The sequence below is a fragment of the Gavialis gangeticus genome, unplaced genomic scaffold, assembly GCF_001723915.1.
Source record: "Gavialis gangeticus isolate Ggan-Ray unplaced genomic scaffold, GavGan_comp1, whole genome shotgun sequence".
Lineage (NCBI taxonomy): Eukaryota > Metazoa > Chordata > Crocodylia > Gavialidae > Gavialis > Gavialis gangeticus.
The window spans coordinates 92,218,671-92,233,003 of NW_017729033.1; the positions used below are offsets into that span (position 1 = coordinate 92,218,671).

Genomic DNA, 14,333 nt, shown 5'->3' on the forward strand with positions numbered 1-14,333 from the left:
AGGGAGCATGTGTTCTGTGAAAACAGTGCTTCTACCAGTGTCTGTGTATCTTTCTCCTTTATACAGGGTCTTCATAAAGTCATTGTGCACTTTTAAACTTCAATAACTTAGGTTGTAGGTATAATAGAAACAATCTGCAAATGGCATTTTAAAAGCAAATTTATTAGAGTTTTTGGACAACTACAGTACACAATGCTAGACTTCAACATAGCCACCATCCATCATGATACAATGCTCAATCTGATCTTCCAACTCCTTGAAAATGTTTCTCAGTTGCTCTTGAGTTACTGCACTAATTGCATTGGTGATCCTAGCCCTAAGTTCCACCAAAGAATATGGTTTTGACAAGTAAACTACACTTTTAACATGCCCCCATAAAAAGAAGTCCAACGGTGACAGGTCCAGTGAACGAGGTGGCCAAGCAATTGATCCACATCTGCCTATCCACTTCTCTGGGAAAACGTCATTTAGGAACTGTCGTACATTCAGAGCATAGTGGCATGGAGCTCCATCTTATTTAAGAATAAATTTCATAGATTTCATAGATTTCATAGATTTTTAGGGTCGGAAGGGACCTTGGTAGATCATTGAGTCTGACCCCCTGCCCTGGGCAGGAAAGAGCGCTGGGGTCAAATGACCCCAGCCTGGTGCTTGTCCAGTGTCCTCTTAAAGACCTCCAAGGTATGGAAGAGCACCACCTCCCCTGGAAGCCCATTCTGGATTCTAGTCACCCTTACCATAAAGAAGTTCTTCCTGATGTCTAATCTAAATTTGTTCTTACTTATGAAGTCTAGCATTGTGTACTCTAGTTATCCTAAAACTTTAATAAATTTGCTTTTAAATGCCATTTACAGATTGTTTCTATCATACCTACAACCTAAGATATTAACGTATTAACATTTGAAAGTGCACACAGACTTTATGAAGACCCTGTCTTTTTTCTGTGAGAGAGTTCATTTTGATGCGTAGTTCCTGTCTAGTTTCACTCACATAGTTTCCGTGAGGGACTCTGGTAGACTGGATGAGACATACCATGTTCTGTGATGTACATATGTGGGATCCGTGGAATTTTATGATTTTGTCATGAGGAGCATTCGCTGTTGCAAAGCTGGAAATGGCTTAACAGGTTGTGCATTTATTGTTGAGGCCTGGTTGTGGTCCATCTGGAGTCTGTTGATTGGAGGGGAGCTTGGCCCAGGTTTGGGTGTTGCTTAAAGGCCCAGAGTGGGGGATTTGGGAATATTTCCCTCCAATCTATTTTTTATTATAGGATGTAATTGCTTGATGATCCTTCTTCTAGGTTCCAGTATGTAATGGTATAAAACAACCAGAGACGTGTGATTTGTGAGAATTTTCTTTTTGTATTGTGGTAGGTTATTGCAGGGTGTTTGTGTGGCTCATTCAAATACACAATCTGTGGTGTTTGCTGGAGAGTCCTTGCTGGGTAAAAGTATCTTTCAGGTTAGAAGGTCATTGCAACCTGAAAGGCCGTCACTATCTTAGAAGGGCATTGTAGTGTACACTAGGCAGACAAAGAGACCATAAAAGTAGAATGGATAAAGTCTTAAGGCCAAGAGGCATGCCTGGATCAGCGTTCTGAAAGTTAGGTGATGAACTTAGTGAACCTATCATTAATTTTCTATTTCTATCTATTAGCATTCATTTTACCCAAATCCTTTTTAAATGGAAGCTTACACATGGTTTTTCTCTTCACATACACACACATCATACTTTAAGACTAACATTTTATACTTGAATGCCTAAAGTTCCACACCTATATCTGTTATATTTTCTATTTTTACTACTACTGAACACTTGCAGTTCCTTCTGTTGTCACAACTCAAATGTTGCAGAAAGTAGATACGTGCTCTCCAGGCTGCTCGATACGCACAATGTCTGTTGTTTAAATCTATACACCAGTACAGTATGTTTGTTTGATTACATGGGTAGGTCCAATTACCTCATGGAATACCATGAATCTTCTTGTAGGCATCCCAGGGAGATAATTTGGACTTAATGAAGATCTATAGTAATCAGATAATTACTATCGATTGCTCTTTAGACATCTTGATGAGGTAATTAGGGTGCACTGGAAAGAAGCTGGAACTGATTGATTGGCAAAACCTTAATCTAAAAGGTTTCTAATTATGTTTCTTTTCTTCTAATGGGTTATGAACAAACATCATTTTAGCTTTAGAATTTGTCAGGTGCCAGGTTCGTTGGGGACATTGGCTTTCTCTATTATGTTAACTAGATACTGAACGTGTTCAACAGTAGCTCATTAGGCCTCACTGTTGATGTGGCAGCAACTTCAGTTTCTCTGGACTTTACTTTCTGTTCTTAATTTCCAAAGTCTCTGTCTGGCACATGGAACTGTGTGTGTGTGTATGTCTCTGCATGCATGAAGTATTTTGTATGTATGGTAATGATTATGCCTGTGTGTGATTGTCTTTCTGGCTGTGTTTATATAGGAAAAGAACATAAATACTTTTGTCTTTCATGCATGCTTCAGTTGGCCTGAATATCATTGTGGTAATATGCTGAGATGATGAGGAGATTCACTATCCACCATGCATGTTAATAGTCCTAAGCATATTTTATACTTTTCTGTAGCAGAGCAACGGCCTTTTCAGTCTCATCAGTCACTGTATGACCTGCACTTTTATACTTAAGTACATCCTTCTCTAGCACTGTTCTCTCTCATGTTTTGCATTTGTTTTCACAAGTATTTTGTTTGCAAAATAGCCCTCTGAAGGTGTATCATTTCTTTTGCATATCCTGCTTCATAGTATGTTTTAAAACAGGCCAAAATCTGATTGGCCAGTAGTACTTATCTGATGTGAGCTAATGGGATCGCATCTTCTTATATAGGGGCTCTTTAAGGGAAAATATAAAGGATGCTATTAAAAGGCTTTTCAGGGGGGCAAACTGTCCAAGGTGACACTTGATCAATATGCAAGGGCTACTTCTACGCACAGGCTTTGAATCTCACAGCAATTAAGCAAGCCTCATATGGGACCCAGCACATCATGTAATGCTGCATTTTCCAGATGGAAATATACATGTGTGAAGTTCTGCTGGCTAATGCAGGCCATGTTTGTGCTTTTGGAATGCCAATGTATAGTATTAGGAGTGCTGTATGTGATTTTGCTTAGGCAGCCTAGTACAAATGAGGTTCCTATCATTATGTACGTGCATATTGGGCACATCTACATGAAACAGTACTGTGCAGGGGTTTCTGTGCATTTATTTAGTACATATATAATCAAGTACTAAATAAATGTGCAGTAACTGGAATTACTGTGCAGTAGCGCCAGCAAATGTCATTTAGTTACACTACTGTGCAGTACCCTAATAATACTGCGCAATAGTGTATTAATATTGTGCTGTGACGTGCTACTGCACAGTATTTTTAAGCTACTGCACAGTCAGTGTCTCGTGTAGATGCACCCACTGAGATGTTGTTCTTTCCAGTAAATAAGTAGGTAGGTAGACAGGCAGACAAGACAGATAGATAGGTCGGTTGGTTGGTCTGGGTGCCTGTATTCCCTGTTACACAGACTGTATCTGTAGTAGTTAATCTTCCAGAAGCAGAAGTACAGCATGCCATTTTATAACACATTTGTAAATAATGTCTGTGATCACAAGGTGACTACTTTCTGTCTATAACAGGAAGTTCTACAGCTGGAAAGGCAGATGGGAGGACAGTTACTGGAAGAACCAAAGGCTCTGCATTTTAAGGGAAGCACCCACAACCTCCGTTTGTCTATTCATGATATCGCTCACTCTCTCTGGAAGAGCAAATTGCTTGCTAAATACCAGGTAAGAATTACAGATTGTTTAAACAGTGATGGACAAGCATGGGCCATTAGAAGGGACATTAGACATTAGAAGGGCCTGAAGTTATGCAGTAGTACACAAGTGTACACTGATATTTTTTTTTAAATACACACTGTCTGTTTAGGTTTCTGCCCTCTGATATTCCTGCCTATACAGTCTTCTGTATTGAATACCAGTCCTCTCCATTGTATTATGCATTGTCTAGTTTTAATTTCTTTAGTAAATTCAATGGAGTAGAATATTCAGGTTCTATTAACCATCTTCATTATTGCTAACCGAGCAAAGCAGCCCGGAATTTGTTTGTTTTTTAAAATGAAAATCAAAATTTCATCTTAACACACTGGGAAAGAAATTTTGGTCAGTGTGATTAGAAAATCCACTACAGGTAGGAATATTCAGTGTAAAAAGAGTGAGAATTAGAACTGAGTATTTGTGCACAGTGGCTGCTACTGCCAAAATATATGCACCCTTTTGGCTGTTTCTAGAATAGGACCCACTCTTGGCAAGTGAAGGCTTCACGGAGATATTAGGGTGACCAGGCCTTTTGTACTCAATTAGGGTTTGGTCTTAAGAAAGGATAAAACACTTGTGCACAAACACACACATCTCTTTGTAAAGTTTGAGAGAGAACAGTAGAACACCCTTGGATATATTAAGGATTTTCCTCCCTGAAGGATCAAGTAAAGATTAAATTCTTTTTTTCCTTTCCATCTCATCCGTCACTTGCTAGGGCTCCAGTGCAATGCACACTTGTTCATGGAGAGTGTAGCAGGGCACTAAGACATGCCTGATCCTTTAAGACTGAAGCATCCTGCCATGGGAACTCTGCAGGCTAATCAGAGCTCCACAGCTGTGGGTTGCTGGGGGTAACAGCCTAAGGGGGTAATTGGGCAGCACCTACAAGTGTCACATGACCAGAAGGAGGCAGGGTTTGGGGGTATATGCGTCCAGAGCTGGAGCTTGCAGGAAGACTCTCTGGCAACTGCCAGGGAAGGAGCTCCTGCATGAGGAAGCTACCTGAGACCTGGTGCTGCTTGCTTTGCTACCCAATGCTGCAAGACTTTAGGAGCCTCCCAGGTACTTAGGCTGGGGAGCATGCTGTACTAAGGGTTGAAGTTTGTCCCCTTAAGGGGACACAGCATGGTTGTCACTTATAATGTTTAAGTTATAGCCTAGGGCTTATGCTTGTATTTACGTTTGCACCAGAGAACTCGGATGAGGCTATAAGGGGAGGTTTGGAGGCCTCAGCAGTGATTTGGGTAAAGCCCAGTGTTAGGCACAGAGAGAGACAGAGGCAGCAGGAGGGCACAGCTGCAGGGATGCAGACAGCCCTACCGCCAAGAGGGTGTAGCTACCAGGGAACAGAGCCCAGCACCAGAGGGGCACAGATGTGAAAGATAGTAGTATAAAACCTGAAAGTTGGGACATGATATAGGGGCGATTGGAGTCATGTATTACTTGGTATTAGGGCATAAAAGGGTAGCCTCCCTCCTAGAAACAACTTCTTAAGTACGTCAAAAGGTGTGGCAGGCGAGACAGGTGGGTGGATTGCCCTGGCCAGGCAGGCAGGCTGACAGAGTAATCGGCCTCAGGACAACACCCTGTCACAGAATGTTTAGAATAGTGCTAGAATGTAGGTGACCATTCAGAATGGCAGAGGTAAGTTCTTCTTCGTGAGACTCGTGAGTCCATTTGCTATATTCACACTTTCTGATGCTTTCTGAGAGCTGAGTTGAAAACCTGATGAGATATACCATGACTGTTGATGAGCATATTTAAACTGTTCCTTACTTTTCCTCCTGCAGGAAATTCCCTTTTACCACATCTGGAGTGGGTGTCAAAGAAACCTACACTGTACCTTTACTCTGGAAAGGTTCAGCCTGAGCACGGTGGAGCTTGTGTGTAAACTCTGTGTACGGCAGGTCGAAGGAGAAGGACAGATCTTCCAGCTCAACTGTACGGTATCAGAGGTAAAGATCCAGCTATCTCCACACTAAGCAATGAGGGAAAAGGAGGTGACACATCTCTTGACATGTCCACATACCCAGTGATTCGTGCTTGGTACATCCTTTAATTTTCTTTCTTTCTTGATGTTGGGAGGCTATAGGCTTTCCAATCTTTCTCCTTCCTAAGGAGAGCTGAATGTACTTTTCTTTCTCATTGAGGCTAGGTAAAAGGATGGATTTAACTGTCATCTTTTCTCTTCTCTTATGGCTCTCTGTACTGCTTTGCTGGCTTTTCTTTTCACGCTCTTTTATGGAAGATAGCAACCTTCCTTTAAAAGAGTCAAGAAAGCAATGATGGAAATGTGCCTTGTCTTTTTCCTTTCTGTGTGTGGTTTCTTCTTTCACCCACTCAAATGGAGAAGTTCTACCTCATGAAGCATACAGTGTCTAGGTCCTCCAGCAGTCTACTCACTGGGCATGTCTACACTTGTAATTAATGCACATTAAGGTTACTGTGTAGTACTGTATGGCCAGGAATGCATCTACAACTGCTCCAGATGGGAGCAGTTCAGTGCAGGGCTGCTGCAGCCCTGCTCTGGCCCTCTGCAACAGCCAGGGGGAGCTCCAGGCCCCCTTGGGTACCAGCCCCAGGCTGGCAGGGGGGAAAGGTGTTAGGTTTTGGCTCCAGCATGGGAGGACCTGTGTCACTTCTGAGGCATCTCCCTGCCAGCCCCTCAGCATGGGGCAAGTGGGGAATTGTCCCGCTTGTGGGGCAGCTCCCTTGTGAGCCCTGTGCCAAGCAGGGCTTGCCTGGCTTGGCACAGGGCTAGGGGGGAATTATCCTACTTGTAGAGAAATTCCCCCTGCCCCTGCTGTCTGGGCTGACTGGTACTGCACAGTTAATCTAGAATTTTTTTTTGTTGGTATTAGGCCTAATTTACTGCACAGTAAATGCTGCACACATATAGTCGCTGACACTTTAGATGCACATGTAGATGCACCTACTCAGCCTAAATATGCTGTATCAATGCAAACCAATCTGTTCTGACCCTACAATAACTGCTATGAAATCAGTAATATCAGATATTAGATCTTCAATAAGCTTGCCTTCCATCTGTTACTGCCAAGCATAAGTAACTTGGCTTTAACTAAGGTCTTGCAATTACAACAATGACAATAATTTGGTCAAAATAATTCTGACCACCTTAATTTAGGACTTGAAGGATTGTGCTTCCCTAGAAGAAAAAATACCCTCAGATGTAACAATAAATAATACATTGAGGCTGAGGAAGGAGAAGGTCAGACACTGCCAATTCTTTCACAGAATGTCACTGGTAGTAACTGTGAGCAAGTGGGAGCACATAGCCAGTGCACAGGGAGTCACACACAAGAAGAGAGTTACCATTCACGCTGATTTTCATGAGCTTGTCTCAAGTCATTGAAACTAGGGGTACAGGGCAGCATATCCTAAAATAATTTGAGCAATGATGACATATGAGTCACAGCATCGAAGTCATGAAGTGACCTCAGGAACTCAGAAAATAATTATACAAGAGGAAGAATGCTACTGTTTGTCTTGGAGACCATTATTCCTAGCAATAACAGAAAATAGGGAATTAGATTAATAGATTCATAGATGCTAGGGTCAGAAGGCACCTCAACAGATCATCGAGTCTTACCCCCTGCCTGGGCAGGAAAGAGTGCTGGGGTCAGATGACCCCAGCTAGATGCCTATCCAGCCTTCTCTTGAAGACCCCCAAGGTAGGGGAGAGCACCACCTCCATCGGAAGCCCATTCCAAATTGTGGCCACTCTTAACATAAAGAAGTTCTTCCTGATGTCTAGCCTAAATCTGCTGTCTGTCCACTTGTGACCATTGCTCCTTGTTACCCCAAGAGGCGCCCTGGTGAACAAAGCATCTCTGATTCCTTGCTGCGCCCCCCTAATGAATTTGTAGGAGGCCACAAAATCAAATGCAGAAGCTGAAGAGGTCCCAGTCCCTTACTCTCTCCTCAAAGGTCTTGGCCTACAAACCCTTAACCATATGAGTGGCCCTCCTCTGGACCATCTGCAGGGTATCCACATTCTTCTTAAAGTATGGTGCCCAAAACTGGACGCAATACTCCAACTGCATTCTGACCAATGTCGCATAGAGGGGAAGTATCACCTCCTGGGTTCTCTTTGTCATGCATCTGCTGATGCATGATAAAGTGTGGTTAGCTTTGCTGATGATTTTGTCACACTGACGACTCATGTTCAGCTTGGAGTCCTCTATGATTCTGAGACCCTTTCCACTGCTGTGCTGCTGAGAGGGTCACTTCCCAGCCAGTAGGTGTGCTGGATATTTTTATACTCTAGGTGCAGCACTCTGCATTTGTCCTTGTTGAACTGCATCCTATTTTGTCCTGCCCACTTTTCCAACCTGTCCGGGTCTGCCTGCAATCATTCCCTACCCTCCACTGTGTTCATTTCACTTCACAATTTAGTATTATCCACAAACTTGGACAGAGTACACTTCATGCCCACATCCAAGTCACTGATAAAGACATTGACGAGTACAGGTCCAAGGACTGAGCCCTGCAGGACCCCACTGCCCACATCCTTCCAGGTTGATACCAACCTATCCACTAGCACTCTCTGGGTGCAATCCTCAAGCCAATTTGCCACCCACTGGACTGTGTAATCATCTAAGTCACAGCTTCTTAATTTATTTATGAGAATAGGATGAGATACCGTATCGAAGGCCTTCCTAAAATTCAAGTATACGACATCCACCTCTACTTCTGGGTCTAAGTGTTTTGTGACCTGGTCTTAAAAAGGAATCAGAGTAGTCAGGTATGATCTACCTGCTACAAATCCATGCTGGTTGTCCTGCTGCATTATTTTTCCTGCTGGGCTCACACAAATATGATTCCTAATAATCTTATCAAAGACTTTTCCAGGTATTAGGTCAGAGAGTGGCTGTGAAGTATTGATGTAAATAAAGTTGCAAGGGATTCTTGTGTAGAAGTAGACATTAGTCTGGCAGATGAGGTTCAGTTACCCGGTAGGGGTGAGGGCACCCGTTGTAACAAATCTGATTTTTTGGAAAGGTACTTAAACTGTTTGTCTCCCATGCAGTATGCAAATGACACACGAAAAGTAAATTGTTCTGTCTTGTTTTTCTGCCTCATATTCAAGGAGAGTCTTCATCCATCAAGCAGCAACCTTGGCCCACACAGCCCTTTTCTCTCTTTCCCACAGCCCACTGCAGTGCGGTCACCATTTCCTCCCAGAGTTTCACAAGGCTTTCAACTTACAAACAACTTCAGTCAAAGGCCCTACTGACATTAATAAGGAATGATCCTAGTGTCACGATGCCATAGCAACCGCCAGCGCTTTCCGTTCTGCAAGCCGTATCTCTGAGCCGCACAGCTCCACCCCTGCTGGCTCTAGATGGCATTTTCACTTTCCAGGCCCAGCAGGTCTGCAAAGTTCAATAACTTGCAAAGCTCCAACAACAACAGAAGGAGCAGAATTTTGGAGGAGGGGGGCTATCCCTTTGATGACTGCCTTCTGCTTGGGCTGCACGTACATCAACTGATGAAAAGGAAGGTGGATCAGACTTAGAAACAAATGACAAGGAGACTAAAATACAGTCTTTGTGGAGACATGATCCTTCAAATAGTGTTGATGCAACTTAAAGACTTTCTGTCAGTTACCCCAGGATAATGAAATTGATTTCTTTCATGGTTCTGCTGCAGCATGAACCTTCCAGATCGGATGGACGGGAGAAATGTCAGCGAGGTTTCTTCATAAGCAGCTGACAACTTAGGCAAATAAATAAATCAGTGTAAACTGGGTAGCTCTGAGAGATAGTAAAGAGAATCCACTACCAAGTCCTGGTCACAATAGGCTGTAGTGACCAAAAAAGTCAGCAAGGGGCTACTGATCTGTGTGAAAATGTTGGAGGCCTTTGTGCCTGATTTCTAATGATTTCTAATGAGCCTGGATTATATGGGCATTGGCACTCTATATGTCATTATATCAGGTGGAGGAATATCACGAAAAAGGATAATAGCAAAGGCACTAATTCCATCCCAGCTGGCAAGGACTGAAAGGCCCAGAGAAAAAATTATCATCTACTTCCAAAATTACTTCCTTCCACTGCTAAGGAATAAATCATGTGAACAAGGTGGTTGTATTGGATCTGCTGGATAGAGGGCTTAGGTTCCCACAGTGGACAAGCTGACACCTTTTAGAAATCATTGAATTTGGTTATTTTTTAACTTAAAAAATCCCTACCATCTTCCTCAATTATTTTGCAGTTCCTTTTCTATATTCCAGCTGTAAATCCCTGTAAAAGAATTGGCCCCAGGGACAAGACTAGCCAGGCACAGCTACAATAGAGGAGGCATCATTATTACATTGTTAAGAGGAAGCTACTCAGTTACAACCATCATTTTAGCAGATATGAAAGAGCAGTCATACTTTCAACCATGAAATCATAAGAAGGGGGAGTTTCTGGGTGACTTTTGGAAGGACTGTGAGATGACAATCAAAAGTTACTTGTTCTGCAGAGCCCTGACAATGTATGCCATTACCCATAACATCTGTTTGGTTATTGGATGTAGTTATATATTCAGCTGGGGACAACACAACGTTAAAGACAGATGGTAAAGGAACTATCATAAACAATTATTGTAATAAGTGCTGCATTGAGGTAATCTCTAATTTAACATAGCACTGGTAGTAGCTTTAATGAAACTCAAGTACACACTGTAATCATCTTCATGTAACAGAATCTGGTAATAGATTTAGAAGGAACAGAAATAATACCGTTGTCTTGTGGTGTCATCCCATCCATCGGGGATGAAGGCAGTAAGAAAATAATACTATCATTATCAAAGTTACGGATCATGAGAGTTGTTCATTGAGGTTGGTACATGGTGACATTTTCACACCCACCATATAAGGGGCAGGAGGAGCATTAGATGTTGAGAGCTGACATGCACAACTGTGTTAGCACATTCATTAGTTAATCGTCTCTCTCTCTCTTTTTACTGCACTAGTATAATGGCAAGGACACCTTTTAAGAACAGGATAATTTGCCTTACTCCAACTAAATTGAGAAAGACCCTGGAGGGAAGGATTGAGAGAGCTTGAATGCCTCTAGGTATGGGAGGAAAAATAATATTGTATGATTAAGGCACTGGTCTGAGGGAAAAGGGAAAACTAAATTCAGTTGTTGGCCTGGTCAATAAGATTCCCCTGTAGGCTTTAGTATTTCAATTATGGCATGATAATGCCAATTATGGCTTCCACCATGTGAGTAGGTATTGTGGCAAAGCACACCACACTTTCTCTGCAAATACTAAACCTCTCCCTGCAAATGTACTGTAGCTACCTTTAGAGCAATGCTAAGTGCCCACAAGAAAGCCCACTATGAAGACAGATAGCAAATGCCCAAGAGCACAAGCATTTCTTGTCACGTAGGAGCCTAAGTTCTGCCTAAAGCTTGTTCAGATACCAACCAGGTTGATTAGAATCTGGCCCTTAGGCATATATAATTTAGGAGCCCAGCACCTTGGAATGTTTTCAGGCCATCTTGACACTGATAATTTTCTGGTCACTGAGCACAAATGATTTGAATTTCTCCTTTTGACTTAGTTGCCTAAATTTTGTCTAAGTACTCTTTAGGTGCCTACAGATGGATTTGAATCTGGGTCTTAATCACATAAAATATAGGTTTCCTGAACCACAGAATCACTGCAGGCCAATTGAGGGTATGTAGGTGCTGATGTAGATTTTCAGTTGCTAAGCAGAGTAACACTGGATCACTGTTGGCTTGACTTAGGTGCCTAATAAGTTCAGAGGTACCAACGTTTAGTGTTTTCTATTGGTGAGCTTCAGGCAGTTCTGAATTCTCTGAACTGCTCTTTGGAGGGACCTAGATACAGATTGATCTAAACTTCTTCCCCTTCTGTTTTGACATTGGAGCTCCTATAATATAGGTGCTTTGTCTCAGGAAAGTGATCCAAATAGGTAAGATTAGATGAGTATCTAAGTCCCCTGTAGAGTTAACAGAGGCAAGTGCCATCAAAGGATGGTCTGAGGGACCTAAGTTCTGAGCAGAATGGTATCTAGGCTCTAGAGCTAGCTGTGTCTTGCCCCTTTCTGGAGCTTAGGGATCTGACTCAGGCCTATCTTTAGGCACCACCCCCAACTAAAGACCCAGAGAGACAACATGTAATGACTGTGGGTGGTAACGTGAACTTTTCCATAATTGCCAGCTATCCAGGAAGTGGAAGAGCTGAGTCCTAGGCCTGTAAATAATTAAACTTCCTATTCTAACCACTAGGCTTTAGGCAAAAGATGGGAGATCCTGGAAGCGGTGCTGTTGGTATGAGTTAAGCGTCCCCTCTGAGTATTTAAGAGATAAGGGATATATAGGCAGACTTTCAGTTATGTGCACTGATGTGAATCTCAGCTGAGCTTATGTGGGGTCCTAGGCACCTAAATGTTTATACTAATCGCTTCTGAAGATGCCTTAAGCCTACACCCCTCCTTGGTCTTTTCAAGCCCCCAAGATTACACCAAATGTATTTAGTCACCTCAGAGGTGTTGCAGCCATGGTTGAGCTGCACTGTTTTTTGTGACTTAGGGTGCAGGCAGTTATAACATGAATGCCAGTATAAGCTGCTGTGATATAACTGTTACATCTGCATGCTCCTATAGCAATACAGATGCAGTAAAACCCATTTTGGCTTCATCCCTGTTTCATTCAGTCTTAAATTTACAGTGATTTAACTAACTTCTTCCACATAGAAGAATGCAGAATATAACCTCATAATAGCTGATGCAAACCACTCAGTGGAAACTCCCCCTCCCTTTTTAAAGTATTTTGAATTATACTTGTGCGCAGCTGTAGATGCCTGGATTGCACCAAAGCCTGTTTAGGTGCTTAGTCCTGTCTGTTTGAATCACTTTTTTTAGCCAAGCCCCTAATTGTTAGGTGTTGCAATGGATAGGTGTATGTGTTGGCCCTGGAGTTGTAATCTACCTATACTGTACAAAGAGGACTATACCTACCCTTCTCCTGTCTTTTTCTTCTAAAAAGGAGCCCCTTGGTAAAGGGACTTTCACAGTAGATATCCATACAGTGTCTTCTACCCTGGGTCATCTGGGTGCTGTTGCATAATAAGTGATAATAAATGCAAGTATGAGAAGGATAAGGAAATTTGAATGAGAAGGAGATCTTCTGTCTTTGCCTGACCTAAACTCTAATACTCTAAGGCATTTATACACATACATTTTTCTTCAGCAACACACTAGAGATCCAGCGCTTCTGAGCAGGCTCGAGTAAATGAGTCTGCGCTACATGCAAGCTGACGCAGACTGCGCTGCGTTGTGTTCCATTGTATAAGCGGTGAAATGCATGTCAGCGCACAGAAAATGGCAGTGGTGTGCTTTTGAACTAAAGCACCTCTGAGGTGTTTTAGTTCAAAAACACACTGCTGCCACCAGTACTGACATGCATTTCGCACTTATACAACTGCAAGTGTTGCAGTGCTGAGCACTTTTCAAAGTGCCCAGCGCTGCGGTGCTTCAGCATGTAAAAATGTCCTTAATTCACACAAAAAAAGATAAACAGTTTCCAATGCGTCCCCTTACAAAAATCTATATACACCCTACAATAATCTTGAGTTTTGGAAGAGCAAACAGCCAACTTCAGAGCTATAGTCGGACTTTCAGTGTTCTCTGTCCATGTCAGTCATTTGTTTTGGCCTGGAAAATGAGAGAAAGTACCAAATCTATTATGCTATCAATCACCAGTGCCCTGAAGAACTTATATTCAGTGTCTGCCATATTCCAGGATGACCATCCCTATTACAGGATTATTAGCTCCAACATAATGGATGTTATCAAATTCATATGCCTTTTACCAAACACTCTGGCTGGTATGTACATTAGAAAGACCATAATCCATGCTTCTTAAAACATACTACTTCAAGGATATTCTGGTATGACACAGAACTGTTCCACTTAGGAGTGTCTATCTTAAAGTGTCTTTATGTAACATTTTGGAAAAAAAGCATGTATGGAACAGACATGATACTAAATGGACTACATAGAGGATAGAAGATAAGAGCAATACATGTTGATAATAATTCTAGCCAGAGATACACTCTTTACTAGTGTTTAGGAAAACCTAAAAATAGACAACTTGCTACCACAGTGTGAGGCAAATGAAAGCAAGCCTTCCTCAAAACTTTGTGATGACAACTTGAAATAAGCATTGTAAAGTTCTTGAGATAGTTCTTACCAGGTTTCACAGGCCTTTCCAGGAACCAGTTATGCAGAGCAACAAATAGAAAAACAAATAAATTTACATTTAATGTTGACTTTTCTTATGACCCTCGTAATTCACAGGCTTTCTATTCAGCTGCAGTGTTGCCTAAATTCACTGCCTTTTTGCTGCTTCAGATTGATGTTAGATCATCAACTCATGATTTTTCTTTTGTCTGCATATAGATATGCATACACATACACCACGTACATATATATA

The 14,333-nt window shown here is 42.1% G+C and overlaps 1 protein-coding gene across 1 annotated transcript in view; it reads left to right on the forward strand.

Moving 5' to 3' along the window:
• UNC5C (unc-5 netrin receptor C) overlaps positions 1-14,333 on the forward strand; it is a 483,074-nt gene that overhangs the window by 458,320 nt on the left and 10,421 nt on the right. The window contains exons 14-15 of the mRNA XM_019526146.1: positions 3,673-3,822; positions 5,646-5,810. Coding sequence (XP_019381691.1) covers positions 3,673-3,822; positions 5,646-5,810 — 315 coding nt within the window. The remainder of the gene's footprint in view (positions 1-3,672; positions 3,823-5,645; positions 5,811-14,333) is intronic.